The sequence below is a fragment of the Rhinatrema bivittatum genome, chromosome 10 (assembly GCF_901001135.1).
Source record: "Rhinatrema bivittatum chromosome 10, aRhiBiv1.1, whole genome shotgun sequence".
In the NCBI taxonomy this organism is placed as follows: Eukaryota; Metazoa; Chordata; class Amphibia; order Gymnophiona; family Rhinatrematidae; genus Rhinatrema; species Rhinatrema bivittatum.
In genome coordinates, this window is record NC_042624.1 from 124,206,407 (window position 1) to 124,217,592 (window position 11,186).

The following is an 11,186-nucleotide window of genomic DNA, read 5'->3' on the forward strand; positions in this document are numbered from 1 at the left end:
GCGGCTCGCTCGCGTTTTCTCCTCTGCGCAGGCGCCTGACCTGCCGCATGACTGAAAAGCAGCCGAGCCCTAAGGCATGTAAACTACGTTTCCCAGCACCTCCTGCGCACTAGCGCCGCCCCTTCCTGAACGTTCAGCGCAATCAGCCTCGGGCTCTGCTTAGCCTCGCTTGCTGATTGGTGAAGAGGCTTGGCCCCGCCTCGCCCGCTGCGGAAGTTGCTATTGTGGGGGTTTCCACGTGGATCTTCGGGTCGTAAGACTGCTGCTCCTGGGAGGCTTCCGGGCGCCGGGGTAGGGGAGAGGGTTCCTTTGAATTTTGTTTAGCAGAGTGTTAAGCAAATCCTAAATATATGAAGATGAGTCCAGAGGTCTAGGAAATACTCTTATCGCCCACCGGCCTGTTTAGCCGTTTAATCCCCTAAGCTTTTATGCGCGATGTTGTTTATAGTTACCCCCTTGAGACCGTTCTGCTGCGAAGCACGGCGCATGTCGGGGTCGGGAGTCTGGCTCCATACTTTATTAATTGAAGAACTTGTGCAACCTTATAGTTAATAATGTATTCGAGTCCAGCTCAGTATTTGCTATGGCTTTTGATTCTTCTCAAGCTATGTTTCCCAAATGAGGTTGTGATTTGGAGGCTCATTTCGAATATATTCAAGATTCTCACCTTGTAGCGAGGGGAGTCAGCTGGTCCTCAGCCTCCTGTCTTTCTTCAGTGTTGCTCCTGTTGATGGTTTTTGTTTTGTTTTGCTAAAAGTCAGCAGAGTTCTGGTGTGTTTTGTAGTGTAACCCTGGGTGTCATAAAATAGGCAAGAGTATTTTATAAACATAGAAGCAGATTCTAGATTGTTAATCTTTTCTGAGATTTTGTCGGGGGGGAAGAAAGGAGACTGGGTCTTTTCCTAAATAAACTTTTTTGCCTTTCTGTGTTTTATCACAGGTGGCATTGAGGTAACCATGGCTTTGCAATTTAGCAGTGATGGTGCCGAAGCAATCCAGCGGCCCCTGGTTGCCACAGCAATGGATAACAGCCCGACCCCTTCCGGGGAGATTGATGAGGTTTATGAGATTGAGAGGACGACTGCATTTATCGCACAGCATCGGTGCAACAGGGTGTGTATCAGTACAGGCCAGGGGTGCTCAGAGTCTGCTGTAGAGTTCAAGCCTTAAGCTCTGGATTTTCCTTGCTGTTGAGTCTCTGTGCCTGGTGCTGAACCATGAGGCCACTGAGTATACGTTTCTGAATCTATGTGAGCGGTAACACATCCAATATCACATGGGCCGATACAGTAAAAACGTGCAATTCAGTATTATAATTTATTTTAATTAGGACTGGCAGTAAAAAGAGGCGGCTGTCAGCGGGTTTGACAGCTGACGCTCAATTTTGCCAGCGTCGGTTCTCGAGCCCGCTGACAGCCACGGGTTCGGAAACCGGACGCTGGCAAAATTGAGTGTCTGGTTTTTGGCCCGCGGGCCCATTCTAATTTTTTTTTTTTTTACTTTTTGTAACTTTCGGGGCCTCCGACTTAATATCGCCATGATATTAAGTCTGAGGGTGCACAGAAAAGCAGTTTTTACTGCTTTTCTGTGCACTTCCCCAGTGCCGGCAGAAATTAGCGCCTACCTTTGGGTAGGCGCTTTTCTGAAAGTAAAATGTGCGGCTTGGCTGCACAGTTTACTTACTGAATCGCGCAGGAATAACTATTAGGGCCATCAACATGCATTTGCATGTTGCAGGCGCTATTAGGTTCCGGGGGGGGGTTGGACGCACGTTTTGGACGCGTTATTACCCCTTACTGAATAAGGGGTAAAGCTAGCACGTCCAAATGCGGCTAACAGTGCGCTCCATCGGATACTCCATTGGCGCGCACTGTACTGTATCGGCCCGACTGTGAGGTGACATGCACTGTACTACAGTGACTGGTGGGTGTTAGTTTAGTGCAGGGGTGGCCTACTCCAGTCCTCAAGAGCTAAAAACAGGCCTGGTTTTCAGGATATCTATAATAAATATGCATGAGATATATTTGCATACAGTAGAGGCAAATCTCTCTCATGCAAATTCATTGTGGATATCCTGAAAATCTATCATGTTTGTGGCCCTCGAGCACTGAAAGTGAATACCACTGGGCTAAGGAGAACCTGAACAATGTGATTGATCCAATAGTATCATGTGACCTTCATCTGTGACCTCATTACACAGCCCATATCATTTACAGCACAGTCGGAGATTCGCAGCACACAATAGCCATCTGAATTTCTAATGTTGGACTCTTGGCAGCCTGATGTTTCTTAGGCTGATCCACTTTAGCTGCTGAAATGTGCTGCACGGACATTGTGACTCCCTCCCCACCTCTTCCCTGTCGCAGCATGATGCCTCCTCCCTGCGACAGCCATGATCCCCCTTCCCCACCTGCTCCCTGTGGCAATCGATCCCCCCTTCCCCACCTGCTCCCTGTGACAGCCATGATGCTTCCTTCCCCATCTTCTTTCCTGGATGGAAACACAGACTCTTGTTCTCAGTCTATAGGGGGATCCCTATAATAAGGACTGTAGCAGTCCTCTCCGAAGTGGTGCCATAAGTAAAGCAGGAGCTGTGTTAGGGGTGCTGAAATGTTAACTCTGCTTCTCGCAGTCAATGCGTGTATACTCTTTAGTGCTCTCACGGCCAGCTGGGATCTTCTGGCTGCAACTCAGTCCTTTATTTATATGTTTTATGTTTCTGTCATATTTGCAAGAATTCTTCATATTGTTTCCATGTAGTGAACATAACAATGCATCTGGGAGACTGATACTTTCATATTTTATTTAATGATAAGGTACAGTTACAGCAGCTGGGACACAGAATGATCTGCAGGGTTCCAGGTTTCTCAGCTGTAGCCTCTTTATTTATTATTTTTATATGCTGACATTTGATCTGAGATATCACATTGGTTTACATTCAGGTACTGCAGGTATTTCCCTATCCCCAGAGGGTTTTACAATCCAAGTTTTTGTACCTGAGGCAGTGGAGGGTAAAGTGACTTGCCCAAGGTCACAAGGAGTGACAGCAGGACTCGAACCCTGGTCTCCTGGTTCGTAGCCCCCTGCTCTAACCACTAGGCTATTCCTCCTTCCTCCCTCTTTATATCTGTAAGCCAAACATACATCCTTGGTGAAAAATACTTTAGTATCTTTAATGCAGCAGTGTGGTGACCCTGTTAGTCCACCTGAATGTACAGAAATAAAGATTAGCTAGGTTTAAAAAAAGGCTTGGATAAGTTCTTGGAGGAGAAGTCCATTAACGGCTATTAATCAAGTTTACTTAGGGAATAGCCACTGCTATTAATTGCATCAGTAGTGTGGGATCTTCTTAGTGTTTGGGTAATTGCCAGGTTCTTGTGGCCTGGTTTTGGCCGCTGTTGGACACAGGATGCTGGGCTTGATGGACCCTTGGTCTGACCCAGCACGGCAATTTCTTATGTTCTTTTACCTTCTAATCACCCATCAACCCACTTCCATCCCCTCATCACTGGTTGCCTTTTATGATTCTCTTATATTTCCTGGTGCTGTCACCTTTGGCTCATTCTGTTCTGACCTGAGGAAGGGAATATTTACCCATAAAAGATACTCCAAAAATGTATTCCGTTTTATCTTTAACTTTTTATAGTTTTTATTTGAATTTTTTAAATCGCTTAAACAGATGTCCTAGGTAATGTACATACCTTGCTTTGAGTTCAATAAAAAGGGATCACGTGATGGGTTTTTATTCTTATGTTTACCTTTACGTCTGTGTAGTTCCTTCCTAAGATGATGATAAGGAAGAGCTGTAAAACATCTCTCAGTTTCTTATTACGGACAGAAGGGTCTTCTAGAATTGCAGTTGACTTCCAAAGGTTATGATCCCAAAATGCAAACAAAATCACCACTAACGTGAGTGCAAATATGACCAAAAACAAGCCCCACTAAATTTCAAAAACTTACATTAAAGGCAAGGCTGCCCTATTTACTTAAAATGCAAAAAATATGTGGAGATGGATGGTGGGGGTTTCAGACTGGTGTGCATCATTTGAAATACCTAACCAGGGCGTCCAGTGAGAAATATAATCATTAACCAACCACCAAAATATCTAAACATAAAGCAGAGTGCTGTGCCTCAAAGAACGTGTATTACTCCCAAAAATTATGTAACCTTAAAAAATCAATTTTGCTGTGAAAAAATGTCTGCACTATAAATGAAAAATATGGAGCCGCAAATAATATGATGTGAATAATTCTCTCAACCGGTGTAGTCCCAATACTAGACTATCTTCTACGAGTAATTGATGCTCCCAACATGGCCAAGTTAGGAATAAGTCCTTCATCAGGGGACATGTAGGTTGAAAGCAATGAAAGTAGGGTTGCTCATGGATCAGCCGAATGCTTCATAACTAGATTCATCGCTGAACGCTTAAATAAAGCAGCAAAAAGGGAAGATAGATTCTCATCCAGTCCCTCCGACAGACAACCCCAGCATGGCTCGGCCAGCAGTTATCATCATCCTTAGGCTGTGTTCCAGGAACACAGGAGACCGGATGCGGCAAATGAAGGGTTAAACTCCAGGCTTCCTGCTTCTGACCCCACCTCCTCTCCCTCTGTGTCCTGCAGGTGGCGCTTCAGTTCCCCGATGAGCTGCTGGGGGACTCGGCCACTGTTGCAGCCAAACTGGAGGAAGCTTCTGGAGCCAAAATGTACATCCTCGGAGACACCTCCTACGGCAGGTGAGAGAGCGAGCAGGGGTGGCCTGAGGGAGGGCAAACTGCAGGGCAGCAGGTCTGATGGAAAAGTCATCACATTGGTGACTCCTGAGCTTGTTGACCTCCACTGGCTTCCGGTTCAGTGGAGGGTTAAATAGAAACTGGCCATGTTAACCCCCAAGTTATTGGCAATCACTGAGATCATCCCAGACGACTCTGCTTGATGTCCCCTCAGTGAAACAAGCCAGGCTTTCTGTGGCTTGCGCCGCTGCATTTTCCATAGCTGCAGCTTCATTCTGGAATATTCTTCTCATCAGCTTAGGGCGATTGAGTGGCGTAAACTATTTAAGGCTTTTAGCTTGATTTTTCTAAGCCTGTCTGACACTTTAAAAATGCTTTCATTATTAAGAATTTATGTATGAAGTTTTATTTTTCTCTGTTGTATTTTATTTCATAATTGCTTTGATCTGCTGCTTGATTGTGTATATTGGCCTCATTATTGTTTTATTGGGTGTTTATTTTCTCAGCCACTGCAGGCTTTGATATCAGTGGCATATAAATGAGAATAAATAGCCCCCCCTCCATCCCACCCTCTGCAGGTGGCTCATAGTAGTGAAAATAACCCCCCCCCCCAAAAAAAAACAGCCCTCCCCCAACCCTGTCCCTTCACTGAAAAAAGCCAAGACCCTCTGCCCTCCGGACACCCCGTTTTGTACAATATCTGCCCCCCTCTCACCCTGGACCCCTCCTCACACACTGCCTCCCCCCTCCCAGATAGGCAGTGGTGGTGGCGTGGGCCTGGGCGGTGGCCATTTTCCTGTCGCCTGATATTTACCGCCTTTTTGTGACTCCCACTCTCCCTCGGGAGAAATGACGGAGGGCAAAGGAGCCGCGGGGAGCCTTGAATCCTGGCTCCTCTGGTCCTCAGCCGGACCTCGGCGTTTGCTTCCGCTGTGTGCTCTGGCCCTCAGCCTCTTTCTGTCTCCCCCGCAGCTGTTGTGTGGACGAGGTGGCTGCAGAGCACGTGGGAGCCGACGCCGTGCTCCACTACGGGAGGGCGTGTCTCAGCCCCTGCAGCAGGCTGCCCGTCGCATACGTCTTTGGCCGCAAACCCCTGAATGTGAAGAGCTGTGCGGCCGCCTTTCGGGAGCTCTACCCTGACCCGGAGAGCCGCGTGGTGGTGCTGTGTGACGTGGCGTACCACCACAGCATGGGTGAGGAACAGTTCTGCAGGGCAGCAGCTCCTCTCTACAGAAAGAAGGGAGGGGGAGGGCAGAGATGGGACACATCAAGGTTATCCGTCATTCCCAGAGCAGGTTCTGAGCCACTAATGGGGGAGTCCTAGAGAAGAAGGTTTCCAGAAACATCATTTAATTGTGCTGAAAATAACCTTACGCTTTAATTTCTCATATCCGTTCCCCATCTCCTATATCTCACACACTGTCATCTCCTGTATCCATTCAGCCCCTCTGTCGCACACTATCTCAGAAGGACATAAGAAGCTGCCTTATTGGGTCAGACAGCGTGGCCATCAAGCCCAGCATCCTCTTTCCAACAGTGGGCAATCCAGCTTACAAGTACCTGTTTCCTGTCCTTTAACCAGTCTGCAATCCACGAAAGGACATCGCCACCTAACCCATGACTTTTTACTTTTCCTAGAAGCCTCTCATGAGGAACTTTGTCAAATGCCTTCTGAAAATCCAAGTATACTACATCTACCGGTTCACCTTTATCCCCATGTTTATTAACTCCTTCAAAAAAGTGAAGCAGATTTGTGAGGCAAGACTTGCCCTGGGTAAAGCCATGCTGACTGTGTTCCATTAAACCATGGCTTTCTATATGTTCTGTGATTTTTATCTTGAGAATAGTTTCCATGACTTTTTCTGGCCCTAAAGTCAGGCTCATCGGTCTATAGTTTCCAGGATCACCCCTTGAGCCCCTTTCAAATATCGCAATTACATTAGCCACCCTCCAGACCTCAGGTAGAATGGATGATTTTAATGATAGGTTACAAATTACTAGTAATAGATCTTAAATTTCATTTTTTAGTTCCTTCAGTACCCTAGGGTGCATACCATCCGGTCCAGATGATTTGCTACTCTTCAGTTTGTCATTCTGGCCTACCACATCTTCCAGGTTCAGCATGAATCTCCCCAACCTCCTCGTTTGTAGAAGTAAATAATTCATTTAGTCTTTCCGCAATGGCCTTAACTTCCCCTTGATTATGTAACGGTCCAACTGACTCCCTCGCAGGCTTCCTGCTTCGGATATATTTAAAAAAGATTTTTGTATGAGTTTTTGCCTCTACAGCCAACTTCTTTTCAAATTCTCTCTTAGCCTGTCTTATCAATGTCTTACATTTAACTTGCCAGCGCTTATGCTTTTTCCTATTTTCTTCATGAAGACAAAAACTCCTACTAAAAACTAGTTAAAATATATCCAAAGCAAGGAGCCTGTGAGGGAGTTGGTTGGACTGTATCCATTTCACCCTATATTTTCTCTTTATCCCTTCGGCCCCTCCTGTATCTCACTCTCTTACATCCATTCACCCATGGCGTGTGGTGATATTTGTAGCAGGGGATTAAGTCTTGCTCCCCCAGTCCCCTCTCCCCTTCCACACACGCTGCCCATCCTCCTTGCCCCGGTCTGCAGCAGCCTCGCTCCCTCAATGCCCCCTCTACCCTGTATATAAAAGACAGATGGAACCCATATGACATTAGGATTGGGTGAAGTTGTGTTTGACCATGGATTTGGGATTATCTTTGGCCTTCTGTCTCCACAGGAGCGCTGGCATCCTTGCTGTGTCAGGACTATCTCCATGTTTCCTTCTCCAGCCTTGTTCTGGATGGGACGCCGAGCTCTGTTGGTGAAAGGGACTCTCAGGTGACCTCCGATGAGATGGAAGTGGAGAGGTTTGGGCGACGTTTTTCCATTGCTGGGCAGCTTGGCTTGGAGGCCTATAGCATGTTCTACATTGGGGGGGAGAGTCCCACCCTGACCAACTTCCTGATGACCTGGAATCGGTGCGCCTTTTCCACCTTGAACCCCCGTACAGGGGAGAGTCGGCGTGAGACTCTGAATGTGAACAGAGCCCTGATGAGGCGCTTCTACCTGATAGAGCGAGCCCGTGATGCTAATGTGGTGGGCATTCTGGTGGGCACACTGGGCATGACCGATTACCTCTCCATCATCCAGCACCTGAGGGACAGGATTCGCAGGGCAGGCAAAAAGAGTTACACCTTCGTCATGGGCAAACTGAACACTGCCAAGCTGGCCAACTTCCTGGAGGTGGACATCTATGTGTTGGTAGCCTGTCCTGAGAACTCCCTCCTGGACTCCAGTGACTTTTACAGGCCCGTGGTTACGCCCTATGAAATGGACATGGCCTGCAATACAGCGCGGGAGTGGACAGGGCAATATGTGACTGACTACAGGGACCTGCTGCCAGGTGAGTGACTCGAGAGCTTGCTGTGAGATGCTTATTTACACAATCCCTTAGATCACCTCCTGCTGGGAGAGGCTGGGACTGCAGGAGCTCTGAGACCTCACGCGCACACACACACACACACACCGACAGTGCTCGTGCACCATTCTCTACAGTGACTCCTGCTGGGAAAGGCAGGGACTGCAGGAGCTCTGAGACCTCACACACATACACCCACACCCCCAGTGCTCGTGCACCATTCCTTACAGTGACTCCTGCTGGGAGAGGCTGGGACTGCAGGAGCTCTGAGACCTCACACACATACACCCACACCCCCAGTGCTCGTGCACCATTCCTTACAGTGACTCCTGCTGGGAGAAGCTGGGATTGCAGAGCTGTGAGCCCCTCCCCACAGCCAGCACTCCTGCTCCATTCCCTACAGCACTTCCTGCTGGGGGGGGCTGAGGCTTCAGGAGCAGTGAGACACTCCCCTCCCGTGCTCCTGCACCGTTTCCTATAGCGCCTTCTGGGAGAGGCTGGGACTGCAGGAGCTATGAGACCGCACAGACAGACAGACAGACAGACAGACACACACACACACACACACCCACCCCAGTGCTCGTGCACCATTCTCTACAGTGACTCCTGCTGGGAAAGGCAGGGACTGCAGGCATTAGGGAGTGGTGTAGGATAAACCTGTCGTTCCAGCAGGAGGCGCTGTGGAGAATGAGGGTAAGTGTACAGGGGGTATTGTACAGAGGGCTTGTGTCCGAGGGTAGGGAATGGAGCTGAGTTCTGAACCGAGGTGTCCGGTACATTTTAACCTTGGGATTCTTTGGCAGGTGCACATTCTCATGTAGAATTTCCCACCAGAGATGTCACGGAAGGGGAAGTTCCTGACGTCTCATTAATCACAGGGGCGCTGCGCTCGGCTCATCTCTCTCAGACGCAGACCGTAGAGGATCCTGACTGCACCTTGCTGGCACACAGAAGCGAGACAGCACTGGCAGAGAGAGGACCTGCAGGTAGGGTCATTCTTTCATCCCGATCAGAATTAATCTTAGGGTGAGAGCCAGGCTCACGTCCCAACCCCACAGCGCCTCCTGCAGGGAGATGCTGCAACTGCTCCCACCACCATGAATTCCTGTAGCACCTAAGAGCCTGCCATACTGGGTCAGACCAAGGGTCCATCAAGCCCAGCATCCTGTTTCCAACAGTGGCCAATCCAGGCCATAAGAACCTGGCATGTAACCATTGCTAATGGCAGTGGCTATTCTCTAAGTGAACTTAATAGCAGGTAATGGACTTCTCCTCCAAGAACTTATCCAATCCTTTTTTAAACACAGCTATACTAACTGCACTAACCACATCCTCTTGGCAACAAATTCCAGAGTTTGATTGTGCGTTGAGTAAAAAAGAACTTTCTCCGATTAGTTTTAAATGTGCCCCATGCTAACTTCATGGAGTGCCCCCTAGTCCTTCTATTATCCGAAAGAGTAAATATCTGATTCACATCTACCCGTTCTAGACCTCTCCTGATTTTAAACATCTCTATCATATCCCCCCTCAGTCGTCTCTTCTCCAAGCTGAAAAGTCCTAACCTCTTTAGTCTTTCCTCATAGGGGAGAGGCTGAGTGTATTCATGCAGTGGGGGGGGGGGGGGGGGGGGCGTTTTGATGAATTTTCATACTCCTGCTTTCCTTTATCTTTCTTCCTCTCCCATGCAAAGGCCCGGCGCAGTAGCCACGTTCATGGAGCTCACAGAGGCCCTTGCGCCCTGGCTCCGTGACCGCAGGTCTCCTGCCTGTGCATGCAGAGCATTAAGCAGCCTTTGTCTCTCCCCCCCTCGTTTAGCCTCCTTCTTGGACGCGCGGAGCTGGAAGGGTTTGGAGCGTCGGCTCGGAGAGACTCCTGTGTCGAGGGCTGTGGAGGGAAGGCGCGGAATCGCCATTGCCTATGAGGAGGAGGGGCTGCAGCTGAAACGACAGTGAGCAGGATGTGGACAGCTCCTCAGCGATCCACTGACATTGCCTGCTGACATCGAAATGTGACCTGGAGAAGGTTTCTGACAGCCCAGCGAGAGTCCTCCTCAGCTGCTGACGTCTCTCCCCTTGGTCATGGCTCTGTCCCCAGCGGTTACCAAAACGCACAGCTGTGTGAGCGGAAGACCCTTTCCTACTGCACCACGTGGCCTTCCAGGGCACTGTAAGCTCTCTCCAGCAGGGGCAGAGAACAGTGCCAGCTCTTCCAGGCCTTGTACCCTGAGAGTCTTACAGAAATAATAATAAAGTCTCATACATTTGTAAGAATGATAGATGAAAGAAGAAATAAAGATATTGTAAACCAAATTTAGATTCCCTGTACGTACCCGGATCAGTCCAGACACCTGGGTTGTGACTCCGCACCAGCAGATGGAGACAGAGCAAAACTTGACGGGCTCCCTACATATAGTAAGGTGCCACCCACAGCCCCTCAGTCTTTCTCTGTCTCCAGCAGATGGGGCAGGTCCACCCACAGTCTCGGGGATCCTTGGTTGTTTTGGCTCGGGGTAGTCAGTCAGGGATCTATTTCGGTTTTTTTCTCTCTAGTCCTAAGTAGTTAGGGCAGTGAGGGTTTGCAAAAAAAAAAAAAAGAAGAAAGAAGATAAAGCAGAAGATAGAAGTCTCCCGTCGGGGGAGCCTCCCAGGAGGGTTGGAAGGTCCTGAGAGGACCATCCCCTCCAGGTCGAGGCCGCTGCTGAGGGTCGAGGACCCGGCCTGTGCTGGCAGCAGCGTCGGGGGTGACACCGGGGAGCCCGGTTCACTCACCCCCGCTGGAGCTGAAGACTTCAGGACCACGGCTAGCGCCTAAGTAAAAAAAAAAAAAAAAAAAAAACAGTAGCGGTTTCTTTCTTTCTGCTGACCTTGCGGCGCCGGCTCTCTCTCACTTTCGCCGTCGTTTTCGCCGTTCGTGCGGTCGTTTAGCGGGAGGGCGGCGCTGGTTGGGGGGTTCGTTCTTCGCGCAGATGCCGAGAGGGTCAGCGTGTCGCGCGTGCGGCGCTGTGCGCGCGC

The 11,186-nt window shown here is 49.2% G+C and overlaps 1 protein-coding gene across 2 annotated transcripts; it reads left to right on the plus strand.

Annotated features, from left to right (window-relative positions):
• The first annotated feature begins 122 nt into the window (after window positions 1–122).
• Window positions 123–10,768, plus strand: DPH2 (diphthamide biosynthesis 2). 2 transcript variants are annotated; one of them, XM_029617861.1, is made up of 7 exons: window positions 123–291; window positions 941–1,113; window positions 4,624–4,736; window positions 5,706–5,926; window positions 7,495–8,160; window positions 8,979–9,161; window positions 9,991–10,768. In XM_029617861.1, exons 2-7 carry the CDS (start codon window positions 958–960, stop codon window positions 10,125–10,127), a joined length of 1,476 nt encoding a protein of 491 aa, XP_029473721.1. In that variant the 5' UTR covers window positions 123–291; window positions 941–957; the 3' UTR covers window positions 10,128–10,768. The 2 variants fall into 2 exon arrangements, with proteins under 2 accessions (XP_029473721.1, XP_029473722.1); XM_029617862.1 differs by having other exon boundaries at window positions 277–368.
• Window positions 10,769–11,186: the final 418 nt, after the last annotated feature.